The sequence below is a fragment of the Channa argus genome, chromosome 5, assembly GCF_033026475.1.
Source record: "Channa argus isolate prfri chromosome 5, Channa argus male v1.0, whole genome shotgun sequence".
NCBI lineage: Eukaryota > Metazoa > Chordata > Actinopteri > Anabantiformes > Channidae > Channa > Channa argus.
In genome coordinates this window covers 27,149,175-27,164,082 of record NC_090201.1, presented here as the reverse complement: position 1 = coordinate 27,164,082, position 14,908 = coordinate 27,149,175, and the positions used below count along the sequence as shown (strand labels likewise).

General features: G+C 36.7%; 1 protein-coding gene across 3 annotated transcripts; it reads left to right on the top strand.

Annotated features, from left to right (window-relative positions):
* Nucleotides 1–1,848: 1,848 nt before the first annotated feature.
* Nucleotides 1,849–13,834, top strand: LOC137127138 (polymeric immunoglobulin receptor-like). Of its 3 annotated transcripts, none has more exons than XM_067503627.1 (7): nucleotides 1,849–2,068; nucleotides 2,648–2,944; nucleotides 3,570–3,899; nucleotides 4,112–4,192; nucleotides 12,365–12,448; nucleotides 12,627–12,673; nucleotides 13,140–13,834. In XM_067503627.1, the coding sequence occupies exons 1-7, from the start codon at nucleotides 2,026–2,028 to the stop codon at nucleotides 13,356–13,358; spliced, it is 1,101 nt and encodes a 366-aa protein (XP_067359728.1). In that variant the 5' UTR covers nucleotides 1,849–2,025; the 3' UTR covers nucleotides 13,359–13,834. The 3 variants fall into 3 exon arrangements, with proteins under 3 accessions (XP_067359728.1, XP_067359727.1, XP_067359729.1); XM_067503626.1 differs by having other exon boundaries at nucleotides 1,852–2,068; nucleotides 13,137–13,831; XM_067503628.1 differs by lacking the exons at nucleotides 1,849–2,068; nucleotides 2,648–2,944; nucleotides 3,570–3,899; nucleotides 4,112–4,192 and adding exons at nucleotides 9,743–9,889; nucleotides 10,469–10,768; nucleotides 11,691–12,017 and having other exon boundaries at nucleotides 13,137–13,833.
* Nucleotides 13,835–14,908: the final 1,074 nt, after the last annotated feature.

The following is a 14,908-nucleotide window of genomic DNA, read 5'->3' as shown; positions in this document are numbered from 1 at the left end:
AAGGCCTCATATTTAATTATGTCATTGGTTTCATATCATTTGACCAAGAGGTGAAATATTTAGATGATATTCTAATTATTTCCACACATTTTCTTTTAACCACAGAGGAAGGAGGTATGATTAAGATTCAAAAAAGAGAATTGGCAGCAAGAAGTTTCAGCTAAATACAGTAATACAGGAAACAATGTACAACTTAACCAACTGTTAAGAAAAACCGACAAGAGGAAACTGAAATTACCAGAAAGAGATGAGTAATCTGGATGGAAGGTGTCAGCATCCAACTTAGACATGACGACATGATGAACAGGCTTCTTCTGCTTTTTCTCTCAGTGATGAAAAAACAACTTTGTAATAAAGGTGTAGCTTTACAGTACTTATACAAATACTTGCGTCTTCTTATATAGTAACAAGATGCAGTTAAATTAGCAGAAGACAACCTGGAAACTAAATTGTATCTTTTCTAAAATGTGGTTGTGTGTATATGACATCACTTCAACAATCTTGTTAGCAGAGATACAGGAAACACAGTGTGAAGACACACAGACAAGAGGAATCTGAAATATCAAAGTGTAGGACGTAAGATCTCAGCATCCAAAACCACCACGATGAAGAGTTTTCTTCTACTTGTCATTTTGCTGATGGCAGGTTAAAAGAAGTACATATAGATACTTATATATACACAAACAGATCTGAGGTGATTTTCAAAATACTTCCCTAAAAAAAAAAAGTCACAGAAAATGTCAAAAGTTTAATTTTTAAACGAAAAAATACAATTAGTTTAACTTAACAATGCTACAATCTACTGATTAAACCTAAAAGTCTCTTTACTTTCATGATCCAGACAGTTTCTGTTTTGTTGGCAGCATGTTAAGAAACAGGGATTATTTCAGAATCTGACACCAAATGTCTTTGATCAACAGGAAGTGAAGCCCCATCTAAAATGAAGGGATGTTTAAATGGATGGATTGAATTCATCTGTGGATACAACAACACAAATACCACAAATTATCATGTGATTGATTTATTTACTCAAAAAGAAACTTTTCAAACTACTGAGAGAGATGACGGGGAAACAAAGTGAGATTGTTTCTGTACCATGATACAACAAACCAACATCTCAGGGTGATCATCAAACCACAGCAACAGGAGGATTTTGGGAAGCAGCAGTGTAAGATTCATGGAGACAGTGTCTCAACCCCTGAAATCACTGAACTGGATATTGGTAAGAAAATCTGCACCTTTTACCGTTTCTTACGTTTTTTGTTAAGACTTTTTGTTACTGTTTTAATGTGATAAAATGTTAAAAATATAAAAAAGTTCTTGTTACAACAGTCATGTGATCCATGTGATGACTGTGTGAAGCTGGCCGCCATTTTAGTTCCACTGGCAGGAACAGTCGATTCTCGGCTCTTTGGGTTGTACAGGGGCGTTAAGGTTAAAAAGAGCTGCTCACTCTTGATCCCTGTACAATCTCACAGAACCTGAGCACAAGGAAAAGTCTTCCAGTATCCAAATGTTGAAACCTGATTGAGACGGAGATAAATGTTGACTTAAAGGGGATGAAAACTTATGCAGTGACTTATTTTACGTCTTGTATTTTACATCCATGTTAGAAATGAATAAAGTGGGGAAACTTCACACTTTTGATAAATACTGTATAGAACATGAACAATGCAACCAGGCAGTGAACTTGAAGAGAGTTTTTGAAAAACCTGCTTAACAGTCTGTAGAAATGTGCAATAAGAGAGCAACAACATGTGTGGTTACTTTTTACAATACTGTGAGTCAATATTTTTTACGCTCTGACTTTCTCCCACATATTTCTTGTTTTAGGAAGAAGTTACAACTCAGACAAAAAGAAGAAGGACAGGTGGAGGCGAGAGGTTTCAAAAGTTGCCAACGTCAGAAATTCAGGAAACACTGAAGACATTTACTGACAGTGGACAGAAACGGACAAGAACAAAGTGAAATAACCAACTGGAGACAAATAACTGAGGACCTGAGATCTCAGCATCCAGAACCAACATGATGAAGAGTTTTTTTCTGCTCCTTCTTTCAGTGATTGCAGGTAAAATATACAAATATTCTCAGGTTGATGAATGTTGCATAATGCATAGGTTCTGCAAAAGGCTCGTGATAATGTGCTTTATTACAGCCAGAAATGAGAGACGTCCTACAACTATATACTGTAAAGTCACATTTAGCTGCAAACAACTGAAACCAGCAACATAACTATGTTTTTAAAGCAAACTTCTGTTTAGCTCCAAGTTTTTCTTATTTACATATACAGAATGCAACGTAATACTTAATAAAAGAAGAACCACAAAATAAATGGTGAAATATAAAAAGATGTTGGTGTAACAAGAAGCAACACTGAGTTTAAAGTTAGAACCAAAGAAATGACTGAAACAACAGGAACAGACAGAATTAAAAATCACACAACAGAAATGATTGAGGCTCAGATGATGCAGTGACAGGCAGGTCATCTATATGAATATGCTTCTGTTTGATGAAATCTTCATGTTATTCATATCACAGATTATGTGGTGACAAAACTTCTGACACTTTCTGTTTTCTTGATGCACAAATAGAAAACCGGATTATTTCAGACTGTGAAAGAACATGAACTTTTCTTTCTGATCAACAGGTTGTGATGATGTATATGACGTCAGGGGATGCGGAGACGGATGGGTTGAATTTACCTGCTTCTATCCTGAAGGACAAAGAACTTATCAACAGATTGATGTAGTTAATCACATACAAACAATAACAACCACAGTTAAAAACAAGTGGGAAAACAAAGGCAGAATATTTCTGTACCATAACACAACAGCAAAATATCTCAAGGTGTTGATCAAACAACTTCAACCTGAGGATTTTGGAGAATACAGGTGTATATTTAACAGAGACTATATGTCATCCGAGGGAGTGGAGCGAGAATACGGTAAGAAAGTTTGCATGTTTTTATTGTTATTAATGTTCCTTTGTTCCTTTGTTAAAACACTTTACTTGCGTTAAGAAAAAGTGCTGCACAAACAATGTTATCATTAGCAGAACTGCTTATTTATTAATTATTTATTAGTAGTATTACTATTTGCAGTAGTAACAGCATTGAACAATGTTTAATAAATGTACTATGAACTTTAACATTATAAAAAAACTTCAGCAAATGTTCTCAAACAACAAATTCTACTAATATTTATTTTTCAGGCTTTTAAAATAAAATTCTGTATCCAGTTAAAGTCTTTATCAATTTCCCCCATCAATCTCACTGAAGCTTAATATAGAGAATAAAATTTGTTCTATTTTAAAATTTTAAACTACATTGAAATACTTTTACTGATTTGTGAGTAGAATTACTACAATGACATGATACAATTCAGTGAATGAAGGATTCAGACTAATAAAGTGAATCTTTTAAGTTTCCTCTTTGACATATAACATGACATATTATAGTACAAATATAATGAAGTATGGTAATGTGTACACACTTCTGTACAGTTCTATCATGTTAACACAGTATTACACTGATATATTTTTCATGTTTTACTTTTATGCTTCATTTGCAGAGTTTAACAACTGTCAGACTCCACTTCCTGTAATTGTGACCAGAACAGATAAAGTCACCTTCACATGTGATATGTCAGAATATCTCAGACAAAATGACAGAGTCAAGTTTTTCTGCAATGAGAACGATTTCTTCATCTGTGAAGACATTTTACCAACAAATTCATCTCCAAAGTCAAACAGGAGGTTCACTGTCACTGACACCAACCGTGGCCTCAACATCTCCATCAGTGATGTGTCCTCAGAGGACGCTGGTGTCTACTGGTGTGGAGTGAAAACACATCAAGGAAAATATCGTTCAGCTTTTAGACAAATACAACTGCAGGTTCTGAGTGAGTTATACTCCTATTAGATCAACTGGGTTTTGATAAAAGAATCATTTGTGTTGTTGATCTCTTCAGTTTCGTATTGAAGAAGTAAAGCAGTTTATCATTTCTCTGAAAAGACATTTAAATTACCAGGCTCATAAAAACTACTTTGATTTATTTCAATGATATTTATTTTTTGCATTTGCTAATTGTGACCCTTATATTTATTCCCACAGCTCCTCCAACTACATCAACACAGTCAATTACGACTTCTGTTGCTTCAGACCAGACAACTACTGGACCTGCTGAGACTCACGGTGAGAGACCTGCTGATCAATGAGGAGGATAATTGGGGGGAATGTTAATATGAAACTGTCAAGTTGGTTAAAGTCAGGTTTTGTGTAAGAAACAAGCAGAGGGGAAACAAGTGGAGTCAGAAGGCAGGTAAATACAGAGACAAGGTGAATTATATTAAGAATAAAAATACAAAACAGGTTAAAAGTCCAGGAAAACAATTCCAATGTGTGGACACAAGACAGAATCAGAGAATAAGTGATATGAACAACTCTGAATAAGGGGCTGGAGGACGGTACACGATAACAAATAATAGTGGTTTTTGAGTTTTCCAGTTTCGATGTGAAAGGCAAAGAGTAAGACTCTCAAATGAGTCATAACTATGTTTAGGTCTAGAGTTTATTGATAAGCTAGAATGGAAGATTGCTGCTACTCCTCCACCTCAGCCTGTGCTTCTAGGAACATGATCATTAACATGACTCATTTAAACTGAAATATTCTTCCTGCTGTAACCAAGTTTCATTAAGACACAATAATTTATAATTTACTAACAGAGATTTAAAAGACAGAGATCTGATATTTAATAATCCACATTTAATAGTTTTGGGGTTTTGTTCTGTAAGAGGAGTCGTCTTAACTTTAATTAGTTTATCATGATTAACTCCTCTTGTTGTCATTTTTACTTTATGTAATTTAGTTGTTCGGGGAACAGACACAGTCTCTATAGGTATGTGGGAGTTGTGGGGGGGTGACGGTTGTAAGGACACTGCAGAGAGACGTGTAGGACTAGATCTCTGCATCCTAGGTTCAACTCTGGATTGTTACAATTTTTGTTGTCTGATAAAATCAGACATATTTCTGCACTGTACATGTACATAAATACCATTAAACTTCCCTCTGACGTCACCACATTAAAATATCTTTCTACTTCAAGATGAAAAATGCCTCCAGATGACATCACTTGGAGGAACCTTTAGTTCAGATTATGTCACCTAGTTGCTCACACTATGGAGTTTGTAATCAGGGTCAACCTGCTTTTCCAGGGCTCCTCCCGATGACATCATCTGAAATCTTACTGATAAAAAAAAAAAAAACAGATAGATGCAGAGAAATAAGTTAATATAGTGAAGTCAGAGGGAAGTTTAAAAGCGTTATTGGGAGGTCATGAGTTCTGCTACATGTAACATCGATTGACGTCCCAACGGCCTCAGACTGTTATCGGGCCGATGTTGTGTAGTCTGATCCCAACAACGTATCTAACATCAGCCACCACCACAGAAACCCAGAACCTCAATCATTATTAATTTCACTTAGACTGGACTCGAGTGCAGATACAAAAGAAGACAGGCTGCAAGTAGTAATAAAAGACACTTAATGGAAGCTAAGTCCCACTTACCATTAATTCAGCGAGTAACCAGCATCAGTCTGGGTTTAAAATCAGACAAGTTGACCAAATACTGCAAAGAGTCCAAATGCAAACAATCCCATGAGGGAAAAAGTGCAGGTAACTGGATAAAGGTAAACCACAGAGAAATAAAAGAAAGCTGAGGTTGAGTGAACAGTGAAGATAATTTGTTACTGAACAAGAGAAAATAGCAGGTAATTATACTGAGAGGAGACAAAATGGCTGCCAGGTGTGTTGGACTGGTGATAAAGAGTCAGGTGGTAAAATTGGAGGGAAAATAAAGTGGACACAGCAGGAGGGGAGGGGCTGGTGAGCAGGTGAATCAGGGAAAGAAGGGAGGCCTGAGTCTCTTGTGGCAAAGTGGGAGAAAACACTGGACGTGATTTAAGACGGAGCAAAAACCAAAAGGCACAACATCAGTAGCTAATCTAGGACGACTGGCTGGTTAGGGAGTGATGATACTGTGTAAGACATAGACGGAAGAAACAACAGCCAATACACACAAAAGACTCCAACACACTGACTCACTTATGCTGCAACATTGAAAGGAGAGTGTAGGAGATGACAGAGAAGAGACAACAGTTCATGGACATGTCCAAGAACTAACAGGGACCTGAGGAAGTCAGAATGTAAAGGAACCAGGCAACAGGACCTCTGGGCAGGATTCATGAGGATATTTTAAATACAGGATGGTTTATTTTTTTGCAGCAATCTGCAAAACTGTTTTCATGTTCTCCATGTTTCTCTTAGACTTTGTTTCAGAGCCATCAGAAACCTGGACGTCTGTTTCTTCAGAGGATTAAGGGCTTTGTATGAACCTCTGTCACATCAGTTACAGTCCCTTATGTCGTGTGTTTTGTCCTGCAGCTGGATCTCAGTTGGCTGCAGTCACAGCTACAGTCGTCCGTGTAGCTGCTCTGGTGGTTGTGAACATACTGATTCTCTTCTACACATGTAAGAGGCTGCTAACATGAAACACACCCACAAACGTTTCTCATTGGGGGTATAAGGGCTGGTGAGCCGTCATTTAAGAAATTCAGGAATCGGAATAGATCAGATCAAAGGTTCTTTAAAGTCAGGTGGGAGCAAACCAGATGAAAACAGTGGATGGAACAATTATCCAGAGATTTATTACAGTACAATTATCTATATAAAACCAATAACATGTCTAAACAAAAAACCTCAATAGAAAATTGCTAAAAACTAAGAGCAAAACACACAAAGGAAAAATCTGAGTTGATGTTCAAAAAGTACTACCACACACACACACACACACACACACACACACACACACACACACACACACACACACACACACACACACACACACACACACACACACACACACACACACACACACACACACACACTCAGAGTAACTGGTTATGATTACATCATGTCTAACACTAACCCTCAGAAGTTAAAGCCCAACCTCAGCCCTCATCTTAACCTACATCCAATTCGAACCTCAACCCTAAAACCAACTCCTAACCCCCAAACAGGTCTTTCTGTTTACAGGGGCCACTAAAATGTGATGGACATTTAGATTTGTCAACATATTTGTAGTTGTTCCCAGAGTCATTTCTACTTTGTTGTAGCTTTTTGTAGCACATTTCTTCAAATTGAAGTGAAGTTGTTTTTTAAAAATGAGCTTGTGTCTTGACTTGACAATTAAAACACAAACTTGTGGAAAAATCAAAACACAAAATAACTATAAAAAACATCTGACCTGTGACAATTGAATCAAAATAAAACACCCTTAAACAACTTAATGGCTGAATACAACTGATTCCAGACATCGACTAGTTTAACTGTTGTCAGTTCTTTCCTTGTTTTTTATTCATTCACTTTGTGCTGGTTGTTACATGAATACAAATCCTTTCCTTTGAGTTTTTGTCCTTTCGGTTTATCCCGTGAGCTCAGGGTCGCAACAGTGGATTATTTGTCCCCATGTTAATTTGGCACAGTTTGTACTCAGATGCTCTTCCTGATGCAGCCCTCCCCAGTTTCTACTGGCGACACTGAACAGGTTCAGTATCTTGCCCTTGGACAAGGCAAGAAAACTGCACCACTGCTGCCCCCTTGTGTTTCCCCATTCATACTATTTTTTTTCTCTGTCAGGCTCAAAAATCAGAAGAAATAGAAGAGAAAAACAGAAAAGTTAGGTAAGTTAACATATTAGTCTAAAATGGTTGTATTATGGGGGAGACCTGTATATACAGTAAAGTATTAATCCTGTGTTTTTCTTTTGGAAGGATCGTGGCTATGCAGAGGTACAGGACCCACCCAGAAGACCGTCTCAGGAACTGCAATGAAAACAGCTGTGATGGGACTCAAGAAAGACTGTGATCAGAGAGGAACTACACCCTTGTCAAATTTAATTGTTTGGTGAAGCTAAAAAAAAAAAAACTTCTGACAGGTCGATGACATCCCAACACATTCAAACTGTTTCCAGGCTTATGTTGTGTAGTCTGAGTAGATGTCACCGACCACCTCATTAAAACCCACTGACCAACTTTCATGGAGGGAGAGAACAAAATAATCCAACAGCCAGCAATTCATTGAGTTCATTGGAGTCAGGCAGAAAGAAATCTGAAAGGAAGGGTCACCAGCCTAAGTTCAGGGTTTAAAACTGGCACAATTTTCAAATGCAAGTAAAACAGGAAAGTTCAACACTTCAAAAAAGTAAAAAACTTTACAAAAAACCTACTGTATCTTGGTTTATCTACAGTATCAACAGCAAAAATTTCATCAAAACATCCCCAGCAGAAAATTAATCATTTCAATCCTCATCAATGTTTTCACAAATAACAGTGTCCTTGAAAAGCAAAAAAATAAACCTTTATTAATGACATTGTGTTTCTGTTGTTGTTCTTTTTCTCCATCACTACAAGTAAAGACAGAAAAACATACTGCAGACAGTGATCAATTCAATTCAATTCAACTTTATTTATATAGCGTTGAATCACAACAAAATCATCTCAAGGCACTTTAGAGAATAAAGTCAAGACTATAAAGATGTATAAAGAGAACCCAACAATTGAGCTCCAGCAGAACCAGGCTCAGGGTGGACGACCATCTGCCTTGAATAAAGAAAAGAAAACAACAAACAACAAAACATCGGGCAGGTTGGTAGGAACAGTAGCTGCACTCTGGAAGACACACAGCTTCAAAGCCGGGGGACACCTGCAGAAAGGGACAAAGAGAGGGGGACAGAGGAGGACAAAGACAACTACGGGAGAGAACACACAGAGTTAATGACATACAGTGGTGACAATTGTGGGGTGAGAGGAGAGGAGAGAGGGTCAACAGGAGGAAAGGAGCTCAGTGCATTGGGGGGGTGGGTCCCCCAGCAGTCTAAGCCTATAGAAGCATAACTATAACTAACTATAAGATTTATCAAAGAGGAAAGTTTTGAGCCTGGCCTAGCTGAAGGCTCTGCCTCCAATTCTATCTTTGGAAATTCTGGGAACCACAAGTAGGCCTGCATTCTGAGATCAAAGTGGTCTACTGCCATGATATGGTGTTAGAGCATTATATGTAAGAAGCCGGGTTTTAAATAGATAGATGTAGCTGGTAATGGAATGGAAATGGAGATTTATGGAGTGTTTTCTAATAATGTTGCCTAAAGGAGACATATATAAAGTAAAAAGTATTGGTCCTAACACAGAGCCTTGTGGAACTGCATAGCTAACCTTTGTGTGCATGGAGGATTCATCATTAACATGAACAAATTGGAATCTATCAGATAGATAAGATTTAAACCAACCTAGTGCAGTTCCTGTAATTCCAATTTCATGTTCCAGTCTCTGTAATAAAGTTACAGAGACTGTAATTTTACCAGTGCTGTTTCTCTACTATGATGAACTCCAAATCCTGACTGAAAGTCTTCATACAAATTATTCCTATGAAGGTGATCACATAATTTGAACACAGTGAATTTGAAGAGTTTTTTAAACACTGCAACAACATGTGTGGTTACTTTTTATACTGTGAGTCAATTATTTCCAACATCTTGTTTTAAAATATTATTGTGGGGATTTTTTTACGTTCTGACTTTCTATTTCTTGTTTTGAGGAAGAAGGTACAACTCAGACAAAAAAGGGAAGGACAGAAAGGTGGAGGCGAGAGGTTTTAAAAGTAGCTAACCTCAGAAATTCAGGAAACACTGAAGACATTTACTGACAGTGGGCACAAACGGACAAGAAGAAAGTGAAATAACCAACTGGAGACAAATAACTGAGGACCTGAGATTCAGCATCCAGAACCAACATGATGAAGAGTTTTTTTCTGCTCCTTCTTTCAGTGATGGCAGGTAAAATATACAAATATTCTCAGGTTTATGAATGTTGCATAATGCATAGGTTCTGCAAAAGGCTCGTGATAATGTGCTTTATTACAGCCAGAATAAGAGACGTCCTACAACTATATACTGTAAAGTCACATTTTGCTGCAAACAACTGAAACCAGCAAAATAACTATGTTTTTAAAGCAAACTTCTGTTTTGCTCCAAGTTTTTCTTATTTACATATACAAAATGCAACGTAATATTTAATAAAAGAAGAACCACAATATAAATGGTAGAATATAAAAAAGATGTTGGTGTAACAAGAAACAACACTGAGTTTAAAGTTAGAACCAAAGAAATGACTGAAACAACAGGAACAGACAGAATTAAAAATCACACAACAGAAATGATTGAGGCTCAGATGATGCAGTGACAGGCAGGTCATCAATATGAATATGCTTCTGTTTGATGAAATCTCCATGTTATTCATATCACAGATTATGTGGTGACAAAACTTCTGACACTTTCTGTTTTCTTGATGCACAAATAGAAAACTGGATTATTTCAGACTGTGACAGAACATGAATTTTTCTTTCTGATCAACAGGTTGTGACAATGAACATGAAGTGAAGGGATGCAGAGGAGGATGGGTTGAATTCATATGTGTCTATCCTGAAGGACAAAGAACTTATCAACAGATTTATGTAGTTCATGATAAACAAACAACAAAAAGCACAGTTAAAGACAAGTGGGAAAACGAAGGCAGAATATTTCTGTACCATAACACAACAGCAAAATATCTCAAGGTGTTGATCAAACAACTTCAACCTGAGGATTTTAAAGAAGAATACGAGTGTAAGTTTAACCCAGAATCTGAGTCATCCAAGAAAGTGGAACTGGAATACGGTAAGAAAGTTTGCATGTTTTTATTGTTATTAATGTTCCTTTGTTAAAACACTTTACCTGCATTAAGAAAAGTGCTGCACAAACAATGTTATCATTATCAGAACTTCCTTTATTAATTATTTATTAGTAGTATTAGTATTTGCAGTAGTAACAGCATTGAACAATGTCTCATAAATTTACTATGAACTTTAACATTATAAATAAACTTCAGCAAATGTTCTTAAACAACAAATTCTACTAATATTTCTTTTTCAGGCTTTTAAAATAAAATTCTGTATCCAGTTAAAGTCTTTATCATTTTCCCCCATCAATCTCACTGAAGCTGATAACGGAGAATAAAAGTTTAAAACTAAATTGAAATACTTTTACTGATTTGTGAGTAGAATTACTACAATGACATGATACTAACCTTCACAGTCAAACTCAGCAGTAATTATGATGTGTATTATGGCAGGAACTGTCCTTGTTAGTAAATGCAGTGCTGATACTGAATCACCAACAGAGATGAACAGTATCAGTTAGAAAAGATGATGAGAGTTTGTCCTATAAAATATGTAGATTTCCCTAAACAATGATCCTAAACAAAACTACACAAAGAACGTTTTTCCTTTTTCTTCAAAAAAATACTTTTTCTTTCTAGATTCTAAAAAAGGAAATTTGGATGATTTTTTTATTGTTTTGTACATTTTCCAGATTTAATGATACAATTCAGTGAATGAAGGATTCAGACCAATAAAGTGAATCTTTTAAGTTTCCTCAGCAAAGCAAACTTTAACAGAAACCTCTTTGACATATAACACATATTATAGTACAAATATAATGAAGTATGGTAATGAGTACACACTTCTGTACATTTCTATCATGTTAACACAGTATTACACTGATATATTTTGCATGTTTTATTTTTCTGCTTCATTTGCAGAGTTTAACAACTGTCAGACTCCACTTCCTGTAATCGTGACCAGAACAGATAAAGTCACCTTCACATGTGATATGTCAGAATATCTCAGACAAAATGACAGAGTCAAGTTTTTCTGCAAAGAGAACGGTTTCATCTGTGAAGACATTTTACCAACAAATTCATCTCCAAAGTCAAACAGGAGGTTCACTGTCACTGACACCGACCGTGGCTTCAGCGTCTCCATCAGTGATGTGTCCTCAGAGGACGCTGGTGTCTACTGGTGTGGAGTAAAATCACGTCAAGGAAAATATCGTTCAGCTTTTAGACAAATACAACTGCAGGTTCTGAGTGAGTTATACTCCTATTAGATCAACTGTGTTTTTGCATCTTATCTTCTACTGTATATAATAATAATAATAATAATAATAATAATAATAATAATAATAATAATAATAATAATAATAATAATAATAATAATAATAATAATAATAATAAAAATACTGTATCTAGTCTCAGTACCTCTAACCACGTCCTCGCATAGTTTCTGTCCCCTCAGTCCAGTCGAATAAAGTATCTGCCAAGTGCTTTTGGGTCCTGACACCAATAGAAAAGAGTTTTTGTACATATAGGATGAGCTCTGGATGATATGGTTTAACTACAGCTCTCTGCCTATTCTTGTGTGTTTCGTCTTGCAGGTGATTCTCAGGTTGGGGTCACAGCTGCAGTCGTCTGTGCAGCTGTTCTGGCGGTTGTGATCCTGCTGGTTCTCTTCTTCATACGTAAGAAGCTTATTAACAGCTTTACACAACATTAAACACAAAAAGCTAAAAACGTTTGCTAGTGGAAGTACACGGGCCCACAAGCATGGATTTCATGAATAAATGAATGTATTAAAAAGAGAACAACTTATGTCTGAATACAAAACATTTGATATATTTTCTCTTTTTTTTCTGCCAGGCTCAAAAACCAGAAGAAACAAAGCTGAAAAACAGAAAAACAAAGAGGTATTATGAAGATGTGCTTGTTTCGTAAAGTCTAGCAGAATGACAGCTGACTCTCTTTTACCAAGGACTGTGTGGAGACATGTGTCCTGCTGTAATGCAGATGGGACAGACAAAACACACCAAGGGGTGTGGTTCATTTGCCAGGGTCTCCCCCCTCTGCAGGTTACTGACAGCATGTCCCTAGAGAAGTATTTCAAACTGTTTAGAGTCAATAAAAGCATAGTGCACCTGCTGATCACAACCACCCCTCCCTCATTTAATGTCTCAAGCAGAGCCGCCCCCTGGACCGATGGTGTCTCTGTTCACCTAAAAGCTGTGATTTAAGTTCTAATTTATTACATGATCCCTGAGTCTCAGTGAGACATTACTGACTGTAATTTAGCACTAAGAACAACTGAGGCTGATGACACTGTCAGTTTTTCAGGTATTTACATTTATTCACCGGAAATGTTTTTGTCCACAGCAGAAGGATCATAGTTATGCAGAGATACAAGAGCCCCCCCAGAAGAGAGACCCAGGAGCTGCAATGAAAACGGTTTATGTCCCCTCTGCCTTCATGGATTACTCCGAAATCACCTTTAAAAACATCTCTGAGGAAGTTAATGGTGACATATATTCCACCGTGAGAGACAACGACCAACACTCCACATACGCCACAGTCCACGACTCCAAACCATCTCTTTAAACTCTGCTCCACTGTGAACCAGCTGCAGCAGCACTGAAAAAATGATTATTGCCCATTACATATTTCTGGGTCAGAGAAGCTGACAGCCAAGTATTTTTAGTAGCAAGCTGATTTTAATATGTAATAAAGTATCAAAAATAGCTTTTTGCTACCTAACAGCCAAAAACAGGTAAAATGTTTGGTGCCTCTTAAAAAATGTGTCAAATGTCTCCATGTCTTTAAGAATCTAAAATGCTTTGAAACGGTTGGAAAGAGATTTGTGCTCTGTATCTATGTCATTTAAAAAGCTGGTTTCTGATGGACTTGTTAAAATATGCATAATTTAGAAATGTAGAGCTTTCAGTGACTAAAACTTTAATGGAAACAGCAAATCCAGATGCTAAGTGTATGTACGTAGTGAAGACTGCTGTGTCTTTTGTTTGGGAGGATTATTTGAGTGGGGGGGTTGTGGATGGGATGAGGGGGCTGAGCTGATGATTGTGTGGGAAGATCACAAAAATAAAAGGAAAGTTCTATCAAATAAGGCCGATATTGCATCAGTTTCTTAAATTCTATTTTTCAAAGCAGGTACCAAACAAAACCTCCACACAAAATCAAATTTCCCAGACTACAACACAGAAACCGTTTTGTTAGAAAATCTTAATTTCTAAAGTCATTTTGTGGAACCTCCCACCAGAAAGTGGAGACTATTAATATATGATTCCAAAATTCTGAAAACAGCATTCATATGCCTTTATAATATCCCAAGTTTTAATCATTCTTCTAGTGGCTAAAATGTTGATTCAATTTCTATTCAATTCAACTTTATTCATATAGCACCAATTAACAACAAAGTCATCTAAAGACACTTTACAGAATAAAGTCCAGACTATAAAGATGTATAGAGAGAACCCAACAAATCCCTCTTGAGCAAGTCCTAGTCAACATTGGAGAGGAAAAACTCCCTTTAATGGAAGAAACCTCCAGCAGAACCAGGCTCATTTTTTAAAAGTTATATTATGTGGAATAATTCTATAATATAAAGCAGCAGCACAGTAGTAAAGTGGTTCTCACAGCCAGATGGGCCCTGGTTTGAATCCCTGGCTGGCTGTGGCCTCTTTGTGGAGTTTGCATGTTCTCCCTGTGATTGCATGAGTTTCCTCAAGGTTAACTGCTTAGTACTTCTTATTTCCCCCATAAATTACTCTTCAATTACAGTGTTAGAGGATATAACACCTTTGAGAACAAGGAAATTATAATTTATAATATAATTTATAAATCTGTATAATTCTGGGACAACACAATCATTCAAACTGAGACATGAAACCTCCACATTTAGTAACTTTAATCCACCTTGTTCATAACTATGCATCAATGTTTAGTCCCAGGACGCCTGAGTCATCACCACATTAAAATATCGTTTTATTTCAAGATGAAAAATGCCTCTAGATGACATCACTTGGAGGAACCTTTAGTTCAGATTATGTCATCTAGTTGCTCACACTATGGAGTTTGTAATCAGGATCAACATGCTTTTCCAGGGCTCCTCCAGATGACATTATCTGAAATCT